Source organism: Oncorhynchus kisutch, linkage group LG11, assembly GCF_002021735.2.
Source record: "Oncorhynchus kisutch isolate 150728-3 linkage group LG11, Okis_V2, whole genome shotgun sequence".
NCBI classification, from domain to species: domain Eukaryota; kingdom Metazoa; phylum Chordata; class Actinopteri; order Salmoniformes; family Salmonidae; genus Oncorhynchus; species Oncorhynchus kisutch.
In genome coordinates, this window is record NC_034184.2 from 13,244,205 (window position 1) to 13,262,475 (window position 18,271).

Here is an 18,271-nt window from a genome sequence, read left to right on the forward strand (position 1 = left end):
TTAGCGGGCCACACTCACACGAATGAAGTAGTTGGCATAGGCCTCTTCTTTAGTGGCAAAGTGATAGAGATCTGCAGAGTACTGATCCTGTAGAGAATGAATAACCATATCAACAGTATGTAAGAGGCTAAAACTACCGCAGGAAACAACAAAGTGTCTTAAACAGTAACACGTAAAAGGAGTGACCATCCAACACCTTGATACTCTCCAGTTTCCTCCAGGCCTCCTCCACCTCTTCTTTCAGCCCGTCCTGCTTTGCCTGAGGGCCCGTACTGGCCTGGGACCTGAAGGGGCAAAGTCATTCATGATCAGAAGCCAGAAAGCAAACGAGAGGACACAATGTAGATACTGATCAAAGGTAGTTATTATAGATGTATAAAGGAACTATACACTGGTGGAGGAGCTATAAGAGGATTGGCTCAATGTAATGGTTGGAATGGAATAAATGGAACTGTGTCAACCACTACCTCCACTGGTCTGGAACATATAGGGTCTGTCACCTATCCGGTGTATGTGACAATAAAACATCTTAAAGTGCTAAATACAATCACACAGAATGTGTGACCCACTTGTTGAGTGCATTGTGCCAGTCCATTGTGAGTTTTGCAAACTGCTTCTTGTTTTTGAGAATCTCTGGAAGGTCTTCCTACAGATGGAAACAGAGTTAGTATTTATATGCTGAACAACTAATCAAAAGGCTACCCAGACTATTTGTATTTTTTTGGCGCTGCTGCTACTCGCTGTTCATTATCTACACTGTACATAGTCACTTTACCCCTACCTACATGTACAAATTACCTCAACTCAGTACCGGTACCCTCTGTATATAGCCTGGTTATTGTTATTTTATTGTTGCTCTTTTATTTTTTTACTTTATTTAGTAAGTATTTTTCCTTAAAACTACATTGTTGGTTAAGAGCTTGTAAGTAAGCATTTCACGGTAAGGTGAAGGTAAGGTAACACCTGTTGCATTCGGCGCCCGTGACAAATAACATTTGATTTGATGTGATACTACATAATCACAAACTTTCATTTTCGTCCAAAAGTGTCTGAAAGCCTCTTGCTCCTGCAGCCCTTACCTCACTGAGCTTATTGAGAGGCTCCAAAACCTCCTTCTCCAGCTTCAGCTCAAATTCAGCCAGTGTTTTGGCCAGATGGTTCTCCATGAAGCAACACATTTCCAACACTTTCCTATCAGAGAGGAAATAGGCTGATTAATTAATTGACTAATGTTTGACTGATCATTTGGATGATGAATAAATGGTTTGGCTACATAAAGTACCTGATAGAAGAGTCTGCATCAAAGTCTTTAAAGCTCTCAGCCATGCTAACAGAGAGCAGCATGAGAGGGAGCTTTTTCTGGAGAGAGACATAGTTTTGTATTGATAATCATAACAGATGTAAGTCAAGTCAAAGGGAAGGGATGAAAGGTGAAAAAGAGGAGATGTTACCATTCGTCTCTCTGTGTCCAGCCCTAGTTGACTCTGCAGACAGCCAAGCAGCTTCTTGTGAATAACCTGCGCTGCCTTCTTGGCTGGCTCCACCCGCTGCTCCACCTAAGACCAATGAAAATGACAGATATAGAGTGTGTCTTATGTTCACAGTGTGAGCTAGGTCCCAAATGTATTCACAATTCACGTAGTGAACTGAGCGACTGCTATCCCCCTTTATAATCTGCCTTAATGCACCATAACCAAATCCTATATCCTCCTCTATCCCCCTCCTTCTCTATCCCCCTTTATAATCAGCCCCAACTCACCATAACGAGATCCTCTATCCCCCTTTATAATCAGCCTTAATTCACCATAATCAGATCCTCTATCCCCCTTTATAATCAGCCTCAACTCACCATAATGAGATCCTCTATCCCCTTTACAATCAGCCTCAACTCACCATAACGAGATCCTCTATCCCCTTTATAATCAGCCTCAACTCACCATAACGAGATCCTCTATCTCCCTTTATAATCAGCCTCAACTCACCATAACCAGATCCTCTATCCCCCTTTATAATCAGCCTCAACTCACCATAACCAGATCCTCTATCCCCCTTTATAATCAGCCTCAACTCACCATAATGAGATCCTCTATCTCCCTTTATAATCAGCCTCAACTCACCATAACCAGATCCTCTATCCCCCTTTATAATCAGCCTTAACTCACCATAACCAGAGCCTCTATACCCCTATATAATCAGCCTCAACTCACCATAATGAGATCCTCTATCCCCTTTACAATCAGCCTCAACTCACCATAACGAGATCCTCTATCTCCCTTTATAATCAGCCTCAACTCACCATAACGAGATCCTCTATCCCCCTTTATAATCAGCCTTAACGTACCATAACCAGATCCTCTATCCCCCTATATAATCAGCCTCAACTCACCATAACGAGATCCTCTATCTCCCTTTATAATCAGCCTCAACTCACCATAATGAGATCCTCTATCCCCCTATATAATCAGCCTCAACTAACCATAATGAGATCCTCTATCCCCCTTTATAATCAGATTTAACTCACCATAACCAGATCCTCTGTGAGAAGGTCAGTGGCATCCTGTGATCTGTTGATAAGAATTTAAAAAGGCTTTCAGGCCGTTTTTGTTTTGCAGTGTGTTGCAGTATGTGCATTTATTATGGATCCCCATTAGTTCAGCAGCCACTCTTCTTGGGGTCCAGCAAAGTGCAGCTCTATGGGAGATTAGTACACATGTAGCTCTTCCACTGTCAGTCAGATGAGATCAACATCCTAAAGTTAGAGTGGAGGCTATTGCGGTGGGCTGCTGTGGTTTAGATAGGAAGCAGGCCAGATAGAGGGGGGGGGTGGAGGGGAAGTTGGCTGATGAGGGCTACTGCTCAAGCCAGGGCCCTCCCCCCTCACCCTATTGTACCAGCAACTGAATTTTGCCTGGAGTGCCCCTGAAGTACCCCCTCATGTGCACTTTACCAGTAGGCCTATGGTCTCATGAGTCTTCTCAAGTACCCCCTGTGGATACGTCAAGTACCCCCAGGGGTCCTAGTACCCATGGTTGAGAACCACTGCCCTAACCCACTGTTTTAGGTTACTTACAGGTGAAGATGGAGAGACAGCGAGTGAGTGAGAGAGACAGGCAAAGAGAGAGAGAGATAGAGATGAATTTGTATTGTTTATTTAACTTTGTTTATTATCTACTTCACTTGCTTTGGCAATGTTAACATATGTTTCCCATGCCAATGAAGCCCTTGAATTGAATTGAATTGAGAGAGAAAGACTGAGAGAGAGAGAGAGAGAGAGAGAGAGAGAGAAATATTAGAATCAACTATTAAAGACTAACCCAAAAAGTGTTAGACCAACCCCCAAAAAGGCCTGTGGTGTTGATGGTATACTCAATGAAAGGATAAAATATACAGACAACAAATTTAAAATTGGCTATACTTAAACTCTTTAACATCATCCTTAGCTCTGGCATCTTCCCCAATATTTGGAACCAAGGACTGATCACCCCAATCCACAAAAAAGGAGACAAATTTTACCCCAATAACTACTGTGGGATATGCGTTAACAGCAACCTTGGGACAGTACTCTGCATTATCATTAACAGCAGACTCGTACATTTCCTCAGTAAAAACAATGTACTGAGCAAATGTCAAATTGGCTTTTTACCAAATTACTGTACAACAGACCACGTATTCACCCTACACACCCTAATTGACAAACAAAAAAACAAAACAAAGGCAAAGCCTTCTCATGCTTTGTTGATTTAAAAAAAGCCTTTGGCTCCATTTGGCATGAGAGTCTGCTATACACATTGATGGAAAGTGGTGTTGGGGAAAAAACACAAGACATTATAAAATCCATGTACACAAACAACAAGTGTGCGGTTAAAATTGGCAAAAAACACACATTTCTTTCCACAGGGCCGGGGGGTGAGACATGGATGCAGCTTAAGCCCCACCCTATTAAATCTATATATCAACGAATTGGCGAGGGCACTAGAACAGTCTGCAGCACCCGGCCTCACCCTACTAGAATCTGAAGTCAAATGTCTACTGTTTGCTGATGATCTGGTGCTTCTGTCACCAACCAAGGAAGGCCTACAGCAGCACCTAAACCTTCTGCACAGATTCTGCCACACATGGGCCTTGACAGTAAATCTCAGTAAGACAAAAATAATGGTGTTCCAAAAAAGGTCCAGTCGCCAGGACCACAAATACAAATACCATCTAGACCCCATTGCCCTAGAGCAGGGGCTCCCAAACTGGGGTACACGCACCAATACCGTCGGGGGTACGCCAAATAAAAATGTGATTTGAATTTTTATATATATCTTATTTTTTTTATTCTTCACATTTTTAAACAGTACATTTATATTTTCCAACGGGGCTATACATTTGGGTGAGTTTTTTTTCTCACCTGAGTAGCCTCGTTTCACTGCCAAAAATAAAATTAAACCATCTACTGTTCAGAAAAAAACACAATGTCAAATACAGGTAGCCTAGTCAAATAATTAACATCCAATCACATTAACCGTTACTCTGTCGCCGGAAACCTTCCCTCTTGCACAGACCTTTATAAATGAAACATGACAATTTTAAAAATAAGCCACGGGAGTTTTTGGAGCGAGAATAAAGACGACTTTCGAGCAGTAAGACATGTATAAAAGCAACAGATACCATTAATTAGAAGGAGCTAGAACTTTCTTATATGGTGAGCTACCGAGTGGCTAGGACAGGCAAGCCTCATACTATTGTGAAGGACTTAATTCTTCCTGCTGCCGCGGATATGGCTGGGTCAATGCTGAGGGAAAAGGACAAACAAATATATACAGACAATGCCTTTATCAAACAACACTGTTTTACGATGCATCAGTGACATGACAGGAGATGTTTTGAAACAATTACTGCTTCGCAAACATGCCAGTGAATTATATGCCTTACAGCTGGATGAGTCAACAGACGTGGCAGGCCTGGCACAGCTCCTGGTATATGTCAATTACGTTTACGGTTGGTCAGTTAAGGAAGACATCCTCTTCTGCAAACCACTGAAAACCAGGACAACATGGGAGGTTATTTTTAAAGTACTGGACACCTTTGTGAAATCAAATGGACTTTGGTGGTCAAGATGTGTTGGTATCTGCACTGATGGCGCAAAAGCCATAACAGGGAGACATAGTGGAGTGGTAACGCTCATGCAAGCAGTTGCTCCCGACGCCACTTGGGTACACTGCAGGATCCACCGAGAGGCTCTTTCTGCCAAAGGAATGAATGACAGCTTGAAAGACGTTTTGGACATTACAGTGAAAATGGGTAACTTTGTTAAAGCAAGGCCCTTGAACTCTCGTGTATTTTCTGCATTATGCAATGATATGGGCAGCGACCATGTAACGCTTTCACAACATACAGAAGTGCGTTGTTTATCAAGGAGCAAAGTATAGATTTTTTTTTAAAATTGAGAGACGAGCTTAACGTTTTCATAACTAGTCTGACCGCTTGCATGATGATGAGTTTCTCACACAACTGGCCTATCTGGGTGATGTTTTTTCTCACCTGAATGATCTGAATCTAGGATTACCGCGAGACTCCGCAACTATATTCAACGTGCGGAAACAAAATTGAGGCTATGATTAAGAAGTTCTTCTCTGTCTGCATTAACAAGGACAAAACACAGGTCTTTCCATCATTGTATGATTTTTTGTGTGCAAATTAACTCAAGCTTACGGACAATGTCAAATGTGATATAGCGAAGCACCTGAGTGAGTTGGGTGCGCAATTACACAGGTACTTTCCTAAAACGTACAATACAAACAACTAGATTCGTTATCCCTTTCATGCCCTGCCTCCAGTCCACTTACCGATATCTGAACAAGATATCCTCATTGAAATTGCAACAAGCGGTTCTGTGAAAATGGAATTTAATCAGAAGCCACTGCCAGAGTTTCTTGCCTTGGCAAATGGTGCTGTTAAGACACTGATGCCCTTTGCAACCACGTACTATGTGAGAGTGGATTCTTAGCCCTCACTAGCATGAAAACTAAATACAGGCACAGACTGTGTATGGAAAATGATTTAAGAATGAGACTCTCCAATACAACCCAACATTGTAGCGTTATGTGCATCCTTGCAAGCACATCATTCTCATTAACCTGTGGTGAGTTATTCACAATTTTTATGAACAAATAAGGTGTTATATGTAAGATGGCTACATAAAGAGCAAAATTATTATTTGTGCCCTGGTCCTATAAGAGCTCTTTGTCACTTCCCACGATCCGGGTTGTGACAAAAACTCACCCTCATTCTTGTGTTTAATAAATGTACTGTATAGCGTGTGTGTGGCAGGCTTACAATGATGGCAAAAAACAATATTTGAGAGTGCGCTGACCCTGGTGCTAGAGAGGGTACGCAGTTGGAGGTTGAATGTTTGAAGGGGTACGGAACTATAAAACGTTTGGGAACCACTGCCCTAGAGCAAACAAAAAACTCCACATACCTCGGCCTAAACATCAGCACCACAGGTAACATCCACAAAGCTGTGAGCAAACTGAGAGACAAGGCAAGGAGGGCCTTCTATGCCATCAAAAGGAACATAAAATTCAACATATCAATTAGGATCTGGCAAAAAAATAATTTAATCAGTTATAGAACCCATTTCCCTTTATGGTTGTGAGGAATGGGGTCCACACATCAACAAAGAATAAAAAAAATGGGACAAACACCAAATTGAGACTGCATGCAGAATTCCCGCAAAAATATTCTCAGTGTACAATGTGAAACACCAAATAATGGACGCAGAGTCTCTAAGAAAACGGCAACCAGTGACTAAAAAACACCATTGTAAATACAACCTATATTTATGTTTACTTATTTTCCCTTTCGTACTTTAACTATTTGCACATCATTATAACACTGTATGTAGACAAAATATGACATTTGAAATGTCTTTATTATTTTGGAACATTTATGAGTGTAATGTTTACTGTACATTTTTTATTGTTTATTTCACTTTTGTTTATTATCTATTTCACTTGCTTTGGCAATGTAAACATATGTTTCCCATGCCAAAAAGCCCCTTAAATTGCAACTGAATTGAGAGAGAGAGAGACAGAGAGAGAGAAAGGAGAAAGAGAGTTGATTTGTGTGCGTTATAATGCTTCAATTATACAGTACCAGTAACAAGTTTGGACACACCTACTCATTCAAGGGTTTTCTTTATTTTTACTATTTTCTACATTGTACAATAATAGTGAAGACATCAAAACTATTAAATAACACATATGGAATCATGTAGTAACCAAAATATATAACTATGAAACCATGAAATAACATCCAATTCATCCCAAACCATCTCAATTGGGTTGAAGTTGTGTGATTGTAGAGGTCAGGTCATCTGATGCAGAATTCCATCACTCTCCTTCATGGTCAAATAGCCCTTACACAGCCTGGAGGTGTGTTTTGGGTAATTTTCCAGTTGAAAAACAAATGATAGTCCCACTAAGCTCAAACCAGATGGGATGGCGTATCGCTGCAGAATGCTGTGGTAGCCATGCTGGTTAAGTTAAATCTAGAATTGGCTTCCTATTTCGCAACAAAGCATCCTTCACTCATGCTGCCAAACATACCCTTGTAAAACTGACCATCCTACCAATCCTCGACTTTGGCGATGTCATTTACAAAATAGCCTCCAATACCCTACTCAACAAATTGGATGCAGTCTATCACAGTGCAATCCGTTTTATCACCAAAGCCCCATATACTACCCACCATTGCGACCTGTACGCTCTCGTTGGCTGGCCCTCGCTTCATACTCGTCGCCAAACCCACTGGCTCCATGTCATCTACAAGACCCTGCTAGGTAAAGTCCCCCCTTATCTCAGCTCGCTGGTCACCATAGCATCTCCCACCTGTAGCACACGCTCCAGCAGGTATATCTCTCTAGTCACCCCCAAAACCAATTCTTTCTTTGGCCGCCTCTCCTTCCAGTTCTCTGCTGCCAATGACTGGAACGAACTACAAAAATCTCTTATCTCCCTCACTAGCTTTAAGCACCAACTGTCAGAGCAGCTCACAGATTACTGCACCTGTACATAGCCCACCTATAATTTTGCCCAAACAACTACCTCTTTCCCAACTGTATTTAATTTTAATTTATTTATTTATTTTGCTCCTTTGCACCCCATTATTTTTTTATTTCTACTTTGCACATTCTTCCATTGCAAAACTACCATTCCAGTATTTTACTTGCTATATTGTATTTACTTTGCCATCATGGCCTTTTTTGCCTTTACCTCCCTTCTCACCTCATTTGCTCACATTGTATATAGACTTGTTTATACTGCATTATTGACTGTATGTTTGTTTTTACTCCATGTGTAACTCTGTGTCGTTTTATCTGTCGAACTGCTTTGCTTTATCTTGGCCAGGTCGCAATTGTAAATGAGAACTTGTTCTCAACTTGCCTACCTGGTTAAATAAAGGTAAATAAATAAATAAATAAGTGTGCCTTGAATTCTAAATCACTGACAGTGTCACTAGCAAAGCTCCCACCACATCATCACACCTCCTCCCCGCTTCACTGCGGGAACCACATATGCAGAGATCATCCGTTCACCTACTCTGCGTCTCACAAAGACACGGCTATTGGAACCAAAAATCTAAAAAGGACAGATTTCCACCGGTCTAATGTCCATTGCGCGTGTTTCTTGACCCAAGCAAGTCTTCTTCTTATTGGTGTCCTTTAGTCGTGGTTTCTTTGCAGCAATTCGACCATGAAGGCCTGGTTCACACAGTGTCCTCTGAACAGTTAATGTTGAGATGTGTCTGTTACATTTATTTGGGCTGCAATTTCTGAGGCTGGTAACTCTAATGAATGTATCCTCTGCAGCAGATGTAACTCTGGGTCTTTTCCTGTGGAGGTCCTCATGAGCGCCAAAAACATCATAGAGCTTGATGATTTTTGTAACTGCACTTGAAGAAACTTTCAAAGAGTGTGCAAAGCTGTCATCAAGGCAAAGGGTAGCTACGTTGAAGAATCTAAAATACAGTATAAAGCATATTTATTTGTTTAACACTCTTTTGGTTACTACATGATTCCATATGTGTTACTTCATAGTTTTGATGTCTTCACTATTATTCTACAATTAAGAAATTTGTAAAAAATAAAGAAAAACCCTTGAATGAGTAGGTTTGTATGTGTGTGAATGTATGTATGTGTGTGTGTGTGTGTGTGTGTGTGTGTGTGTGTGTGTGTGTGTGTGTGTGTGTGTGTGTGTGTGTGTGTGTGTGTGTGTGTGTGTGTGTGTGTGTGTGTGTGTGTGTGTGTGTGTGTGTGTGAGTATGTGTACATACTGTACATAGGTAACTCACCCTATCCAATGTGTTGCTCCCACCTGCCTACAGTAGTATTTAGCTGGTACTGTATGTCGGGCTTTTCTCAGTTTTAGTTTAGAATTTGTACCATGTTAAATATTAGCCACTATCGGGAGCCACCATCAGTAATTCCCACATACATTTATAACTGTCACTTTAGTGTTAGTTTCCTTCAATTTGTATCCGACATTTTGCATAATTCCATTCCATTCTGTTTACTTTTCTGTCTTCTGTCACGGCCTTGTAAATTGTTCCTGGGGTCGCTAGCATTAGTGGATTGTCACGCCCTAACCATAGAGAGCCCTTGGATTCTCTATAGTGGTTTAGGTCAGGGTGTTTATTTATTTTTATTTATTTATTTTACCTTTATTTAACCAGGTAGGCAAGTTGAGAACAAGTTCTCATTTACAATTGCGACCTGGCCAAGATAAAGCAAAGCAGTTCGACAGATAAAACGACACAGAGTTACACATGGAGTAAAAACAAACATACAGTCAATAATGCAGTATAAACAAGTCTATATACAATGTGAGCAAATGAGGTGAGAAGGGAGGTAAAGGCAAAAAAGGCCATGATGGCAAAGTAAATACAATATAGCAAGTAAAATACTGGAATGGTAGTTTTGCAATGGAAGAATGTGCAAAGTAGAAATAAAAAATAATGGGGTGCAAAGGAGCAAAATAAATAAATAAATTAAAATTAAATACAGTTGGGAAAGAGGTAGTTGTTTGGGCTAAATTATAGGTGGGCTATGTACAGGTGCAGTAATCTGTGAGCTGCTCTGACAGTTGGTGCTTAAAGCTAGTGAGGGAGATAAGTGTTTCCAGTTTCAGAGATTTTTGTAGTTCGTTCCAGTCATTGGCAGCAGAGAACTGGAAGGAGAGGCGGCCAAAGAAAGAATTGGTTTTGGGGGTGACTAGAGAGATATACCTGCTGGAGCGTGTGCTACAGGTGGGAGATGCTATGGTGACCAGCGAGCTGAGATAAGGGGGGACTTTACCTAGCAGGGTCTTGTAGATGACATGGAGCCAGTGGGTTTGGCGACGAGTATGAAGCGAGGGCCAGCCAACGAGAGCGTACAGGTCGCAATGGTGAGTAGTATATGGGGCTTTGGTGATAAAACGGATTGCACTGTGATAGACTGCATCCAATTTGTTGAGTAGGGTATTGGAGGCTATTTTGTAAATGACATCGCCAAAGTCGAGGATTGGTAGGATGGTCAGTTTTACAAGGGTATGTTTGGCAGCATGAGTGAAGGATGCTTTGTTGCGAAATAGGAAGCCAATTCTAGATTTAACTTTGGATTGGAGATGTTTGATATGGGTCTGGAAGGAGAGTTTACAGTCTAACCAGACACCTAAGTATTTGTAGTTGTCCACGTATTCTAAGTCAGAGCCGTCCAGAGTAGTGATGTTGGACAGGCGGGTAGGTGCAGGTAGCGATCGGTTGAAGAGCATGCATTTAGTTTTACTTGTATTTAAGAGCAATTGGAGGCCACGGAAGGAGAGTTGTATGGCATTGAAGCTTGCCTGGAGGGTTGTTAACACAGTGTCCAAAGAAGGGCCGGAAGTATACAGAATGGTGTCGTCTGCGTAGAGGTGGATCAGAGACTCACCAGCAGCAAGAGCGACCTCATTGATGTATACAGAGAAGAGAGTCGGTCCAAGAATTGAACCCTGTGGCACCCCCATAGAGACTGCCAGAGGTCCGGACAGCAGACCCTCCGATTTGACACACTGAACTCTATCAGAGAAGTAGTTGGTGAACCAGGCGAGGCAATCATTTGAGAAACCAAGGCTGTCGAGTCTGCCGATGAGGATATAGTGATTGACAGAGTCGAAAGCCTTGGCCAGATCAATGAATACGGCTGCACAGTAATGTTTCTTATCGATGGCGGTTAAGATATCGTTTAGGACCTTGAGCGTGGCTGAGGTGCACCCATGACCAGCTCTGAAACCAGATTGCATAGCAGAGAAGGTATGGTGAGATTCGAAATGGTCGGTAATCTGTTTGTTGACTTGGCTTTCGAAGACCTTAGAAAGGCACGGTAGGATAGATATAGGTCTGTAGCAGTTTGGGTCAAGAGTGTCCCCCCCTTTGAAGAGGGGGATGACCGCAGCTGCTTTCCAATCTTTGGGAATCTCAGACGACACGAAAGAGAGGTTGAACAGGCTAGTAATAGGGGTGGCAACAATTTCGGCAGATAATTTTAGAAAGAAAGGGTCCAGATTGTCTAGCCCGGCTGATTTGTAGGGGTCCAGATTTTGCGGCTCTTTCAGAACATCAGCTGAATGGATTTGGGAGAAGGAGAAATGGGGAAGGCTTGGGCGAGTTGCTGTTGGGGGTGCAGTGCTGTTGTCCGGGGTAGGAGTAGCCAGGTGGAAAGCATGGCCAGCCGTAGAAAAATGCTTATTGAAATTCTCAATTATGGTGGATTTATCAGTGGTGACAGTGTTTCCTATCTTCAGTGCAGTGGGCAGCTGGGAGGAGGTGTTCTTATTCTCCATGGACTTTACAGTGTCCCAGAACTTTTTTGAGTTAGTGTTGCAGGAAGCAAATTTCTGCTTGAAAAAGCTAGCCTTGGCTTTTCTAACTGCCTGTGTATAATGATTTCTAGCTTCCCTGAACAGCTGCATATCACGGGGGCTGTTCGATGCTAATGCAGAACGCCATAGGATGTTTTTGTGTTGGTTAAGGGCAGTCAGGTCTGGGGAGAACCAAGGGCTATATCTGTTCCTGGTTCTAAATTTCTTGAATGGGGCATGTTTATTTAAGATGGTTAGGAAGGCATTTAAAAAAAATATCCAGGCATCCTCTACTGACGGGATGAGATCAATATCCTTCCAGGATACCCCGGCCAGGTCGATTAGAAAAGCTTGCTCGCAGAAGTGTTTCAGGGAGCGTTTTACAGTGATGAGTGGAGGTCGTTTGACCGCTGACCCATTACGGATGCAGGCAATGAGGCAGTGATCGCTGAGATCTTGGTTGAAGACAGCAGAGGTGTATTTAGAGGGGAAGTTGGTTAGGATGATATCTATGAGGGTGCCCGTGTTTAAGGTTTTGGGGAGGTACCTGGTAGGTTCATTGATAATTTGTGTGAGATTGAGGGCATCAAGTTTAGATTGTAGGATGGCTGGGGTGTTAAGCATGTTCCAGTTTAGGTCGCCTAGCAGCACGAACTCTGAAGATAGATGGGGGGCAATCAGTTCACATATGGTGTCCAGAGCACAGCTGGGGGCAGAGGGTGGTCTATAGCAGGCGGCAACGGTGAGAGACTTGTTTTTAGAGAGGTGGATTTTTAAAAGTAGAAGTTCAAATTGTTTGGGTACAGACCTGGATAGTAGGACAGAACTCTGCAGTCTATCTTTGCAGTAGATTGCAACACCGCCCCCTTTGGCAGTTCTATCTTGTCTGAAAATGTTGTAGTTTGGAATTAAAATGTCTGAGTTTTTGGTGGTCTTCCTAAGCCAGGATTCAGACACAGCTAGAACATCCGGGTTGGCAGAGTGTGCTAAAGCAGTGAATAGAACAAACTTAGGGAGGAGGCTTCTAATGTTAACATGCATGAAACCAAGGCTATTACGGTTACAGAAGTCGTCAAAAGAGAGCGCCTGGGGAATAGGAGTGGAGCTAGGCACTGCAGGGCCTGGATTCACCTCTACATCGCCAGAGGAACATAGGAGGAGTAGAATAAGGGTACGGCTAAAAGCTATGAGAATTGGTCGTCTAGAACGTCTGGAACATAGAGTAAAAGGAGGTTTCTGGGGGCGATAAAATAGCATCAAGGTATAATGTACAGACAAATGTATGGTAGGATGTGAATACAGTGGAGGTAAACCTAGGTATTGAGTGATGAAGAGAGAGATATTGTCTCTAGAAACATCGTTGAAACCAGGAGATGTCATTGCATGTGTGGGTGGTGGAACTAATAGGTTGGATAAGGTATAGTGAGCAGGACTAGAGGCTCTACAGTGAAATAAGCCAATAAACACTAACCAGAACAGAAATGGACAAGACATATTGACATTAAGGAGAGGCATGCTTAGTCGAGTGATCAAAAGGGTCCGGTGAGTGGAGAGGTTGGTTGGTGATTTAGACAGCTAGCCAGGGCATCGGTAGCAAGCTAGCATAGGATGGAGGTCTGTTGTTAGCCACCTCTTGCGTTCCGTCAGTAGATTAGTGGGGTTCCGTGTGGTAGAGGGGATTAATCCAAATCACACAACAACAACAAAACTAAAAACAATAGATATAGTTATAGAGGCCCAAGAAGAAAACATAATAATAATAATAAAAAATAAAAAAATAAAAAAAATTGTCCGATTGTCTATTCAGATAGCAGCCGGTAAGACAGCTAACGGTTAGCAGGCCGCAGATGGGCGTTCAGGTAATGTCGCGACGGAGGAGCCAGCCGAATAACTCCTTCGGGTAGATAACGTCGGCAGTCCAGTTGTGAAGGCCCGGTGGGGCTCCGCGAAGGCAGTAAAACGGGTCCGGATAGGTGACTGCAGCCCAGGTGTGATTGATGGAACTCAGGAGTGATTGACGGAGCTTGCTAGCTCCGGAATAATTGATGTTTGCTCCGGAATCGACGAAGGCCGATAGTCACACGGATAGCAGCTAGCTAGCTGTGAGATCCGGGTATGAATGTCCAGAGAGCAGTCGAAATCCAGGGACATGGAGAGAAAAATTGGTCCGGTATGTTCCGTTCCGAGCCGCGCTGCGCCGTACAGAACTGGCGATAGATTTTCGAGCTAAAGGATAGCTGATGACCACAAACCGTGGTTAGCTGAATACTAACGATTTGCCAGTAAAGGAGCTAACTAGCTTCTGAACTAGCTTCTGGATTAGCTTCTGGCTAGTTTCAGGCTAGCTTCTTGGAGTCTGGCTAGCTTCTTGGAGGATTACAGATCTGAGGTAAATAATACTTTTTTATAAATATACATTGGTGAGGCGGGTTGCAGGAGAGTGTTTTGAAGATGAGTTGATGGAAAATAAAAATAAAATGTATGTGAAAAAGTTGTAAATATATATATATATACAGGACACGACAAGACGAGGACAAAAGACGTCTGAACTGCTATGCCACCTTGGTGTGACTAGGGGGGTGTTCTAGAATGTGTATTTCTATGTTGGTGGTTTTGTATGGTTCCCAATTAGAGGCAGCTGGTAATCGTTGCCTCTAATTGGGGATCATATTTAGGAATCCCTAACTCCCTAACACTAATTTTGAAGTTCGTGACATGATAATATTAGGCTAACGTTGTGCAATAATTTGGGACATGTAGCCTATTTGAATCATTATGGAACTCAGACTACACATAGCAGTTTAAACCCAGAGCCTGGCACATGGTTCACAATGACTGGACAGTTGAGAAGAAGAATATATTTACTTGGCTTCCTGTCATTGATCCCAAAATTCTGAACCTGTTCTCTCCATGTATTCTAGTGAGTCTATCGACACAATTATAAGTAAAGGTACACCTTATTTAAAGGGATGGCTTAAGATAAATGTACAGAAAACTCTACTGAATGAAAACTCCATGAGAAAATCTGTTGGCCAGCAAGTGGGAGTATTTTTAGCAATTTTATTAAACTAATTCAGCCCACGCAGGGGACCCACATCTGCAAAGCCCATTATGCGCCTGCAGAAGGTACATCTGAATACCAAATACTGAGAAGTGCATAGGAAATGTGTGCATTTCCTAAGTCTGAATTGGGCTCATAGAGAGCAGTGTGATTGATAGCAGTGAAACAGCTGCAGTGTAGCTTTGAACCCCAACCCAGGTCAAAGCTAGGTCACATGATTAACACCTAAACATATGATTTTGTGTCTTTTGATTGAAACCTATAACAGGAGATATTCCCACCATCTTTGTGAAAGTACCTATGACATCAAGAGCAAGTTCCCTCTTTTGTGTCACTCACTCTCATTTCAACTTTCCTGTTACAACACCAGATGGACACTACATTTTTTCTAGAATATCTGGAGGAGTATTTCTACATTCAAGCATTTTCCAACAGTTTTTTATTTTCTTCAACTAAACAAAAGTTCAAAGGTGTCTGCCTGTGTGTGTGTCTTGATAGTTACAGTTACAGTCAGTCAGTCAGTCAGTGAGATGAGTGTAGGTAGCTGCTCATCTGAAGTGGCACTCTACTGGTGCAACCGCCCTGTTAGTTAGCAGGGCTTGTCAATATTCTGAAAACACGTCAGTGGAAAAGAGGCCTGCAAACACACAGCTGGTCTGTGGCAACCTGCTGCAGACACCCTCAGCTCTCAGCCAGGATAGCGTGGGTATCAACAACCCAACGTGGGTGTCCAATGACATATTTCAGCTAATCTGCAGCATAATCTACTACATACACATGTAGATTTGGCTTTTGTAAATGTCACATTACTAGGTCAAAGGTCAGCCAGGGGCACAGTTGACTTTTGAGATACATGGGATATCTTGTGGGCGGGGGTGTGCTTTCAAGTTTACACATTAACCCATTATGTCACAGGCCACATACAAAGTAAAACATGATTTAAACACACACACTGCACACTGTCATCTCGCCCATTACACTATCTAAAACAACTGTTCATTGTTATGACTGATCTCTCACTCATCCAGACTAAACATTACAGTTCTGTTCTTCTTACTTTCATACTAAGGATGGCCTGACAATAACAAATTCAGATTTACTTCAGACACCAAAGATGCCCTGTCCTAAGCAGAACTCAGCTCACTCTTCTTAACAAACTCCTCACTCACCAAAAGTTTGTCTAAAGGTTTTCCCTTCAACACACAGGTGCTCACAGTGAAAATAAGACTAAAACTTAGAACCAGACTGGAGTTTAGATTGTCACAAAACTTGATACATGTAGCATTGGTTACAGAAGTACATTAACTCATGATTGTATTCCCCATTTTATATTGTTAGCTCTATTTTCTGTAATAACTAACCCCCCCCCAAAAAAAGTCCAAAATGGCACATGAAAGTACTTACTTCCCCACAGATCCTAACTGCTTTAAGAGGTTGAATGATTTCAGCATTATCGCACAGGAGTCAACCCTCCTCTTACAAACTATCCTTCTGTCTTGAACTCCAGCCAGGACTTCAGTCGGGTATCACCTTGCCAGTGACTGTACTATTTCAATTAGCAAGCACCAATGCAAGTGCTTTTCTTCTGTGTGTGTTGTGAGTGTGTGGCTCTGTCATCCAGCAGTATTCGTTCTTGTTTCGGAAATGTGACTGTCACACAAGTCTGAGAGAAGAGGAAGTTGCTTCAACTGAAGCAACAGCAGGGGGAAGAGTTTTTTTGCCTCCAATATCACAATGTGAAACATTATCATGTAATATCTATCTGAGTCATAGATGTATATCCATCTAGATATTGTAATCTGCCTATTTACAGAGCCTTGAGAAAGTACTCACACCGCTTGACTTGTTCCACATTTTGTTGTGTTACAGCCTGAATTTAAAATGGATTACATTTAGATTTTTGTCACTGGCCAACACACAATAACCCAATAACGTCAAAGTGGAATTATGTCTATTTTAGATATATATTTGTTTACAAACTAATTTAAAAGGAAAAGCTGAAATGTCTTGAATCAATAAGTATTGAACCCCTTTGTTATGGCAAGACTAAATCAATTCAGGAGTAAACATTTTCTTAACAAGTCACATAATAAGTTGCATGGACTCACACTGTGCGCAATAATAGTGTTTAACATGATTTTTGAATGACTATCTTATCTCTGTACCCCACAAATGTAATTATCTGCAATGTCACCGGCTTCAATAGAAAATGTATCGCCGTTGTTGTCCACACGGTGAGGGTTGCTGCCTTTCCAATCAAAAGCCCTGGATTAACACCAAGGTTGGTGCTAAACTAAAAGACAGGGATACCACACACATAGCTATCGTAGACATCCCTGAGGCTACGTCTGAAGACAGGAATAAGTACAAGAAGGCCCGCTATGACCTCCACAGAGTCATCCAACGCTCCCTTCCAAGCTCGTCACCAAGCTTAGGACTCTGGGTCTGAACACCTCCCTCTGCAACTGGATCCTGGACTTCCTGACTGGCCAACCCCAGGTGGTGAGGGTAGGCAACATCACCTCCACCATGCTGACCCTCAACACAGGGGCCCCACGCTTAGTCCCCTCCTGTACTCCCTGTTCACCCACAACGGCGTGGCCACGCATGACTCCAACACCATCATCAAGTTAGCTGACAGCACGACGGTGGTAGGCCTGATCACCGCTGACGATGAGTCGGTCTACAGGGAGGTCAATGACCTGGCAGTGTGGTACCAGAACGACAACCTCTCCCTCAACGTCAGTAAGACCAAGGAGCTGATCGTGGACTACACGAAACGGGGGGGTGAGCACACCCCTATCCACATTGACGGGGTCACGGTGGAGCAGGTCGTGAGCTTCAAGTTACTCTGTGTCCAAATCACTTAAGACTTAAAATGGTCTAAACACACACGTAGTCATGAAGCAGGGACAACAGCGCCTCTTCCCCCTCAGGAGGTTGAAAAAGTTTGGCATGGCCCTTAAAATCCTCCAGGAGTTCTACAGCTGCAACATTGAGAGCATTTTGACTGGCTGCATCACTGCCTGGTATGGCATCGACCTCGATCGCATGGCGCTACACAGAGTGGTCCCGGAAAGCCCAGTACATCTCTGGGGCCGAGCTCCCTGCCATCCAGGACATCTATATTAGGCAGTGTGAAAGGAAGACCCGGAAAATCATGAAAGACTCCAACCACCCAAGCCATAGACTATTCTCTCTGCTTCCGCACGCCAAGCGATACTAGTGCATCAAGTCTGGCACCTACAGGGTCTTAAACAGCTTCTATCCCCATGCCATAAGACTGTTATATAGCTAACAAAATAGCCACACAGACTATCGGAGCTAACCTTGTATCCTCATT

The 18,271-nt window shown here is 42.6% G+C and overlaps 1 protein-coding gene across 1 annotated transcript in view; it reads right to left on the reverse strand.

Moving 5' to 3' along the window:
- The window catches only part of LOC109898929 (SH3 domain-binding protein 1), a 22,166-nt gene extending 5,593 nt beyond the window's left edge, over positions 1-16,573 (reverse strand). Inside the window, exons 1-8 of the mRNA XM_031835312.1 lie at positions 16,333-16,573; positions 2,522-2,564; positions 1,452-1,556; positions 1,283-1,359; positions 1,080-1,191; positions 570-646; positions 197-284; positions 19-87 (exon numbers count right to left, since the gene is read on the reverse strand). Coding sequence (XP_031691172.1) covers positions 19-87; positions 197-284; positions 570-646; positions 1,080-1,191; positions 1,283-1,359; positions 1,452-1,556; positions 2,522-2,564; positions 16,333-16,379 — 618 coding nt within the window. The 5' untranslated portion in view covers positions 16,380-16,573. The remainder of the gene's footprint in view (positions 1-18; positions 88-196; positions 285-569; positions 647-1,079; positions 1,192-1,282; positions 1,360-1,451; positions 1,557-2,521; positions 2,565-16,332) is intronic.
- Positions 16,574-18,271: the final 1,698 nt, after the last annotated feature.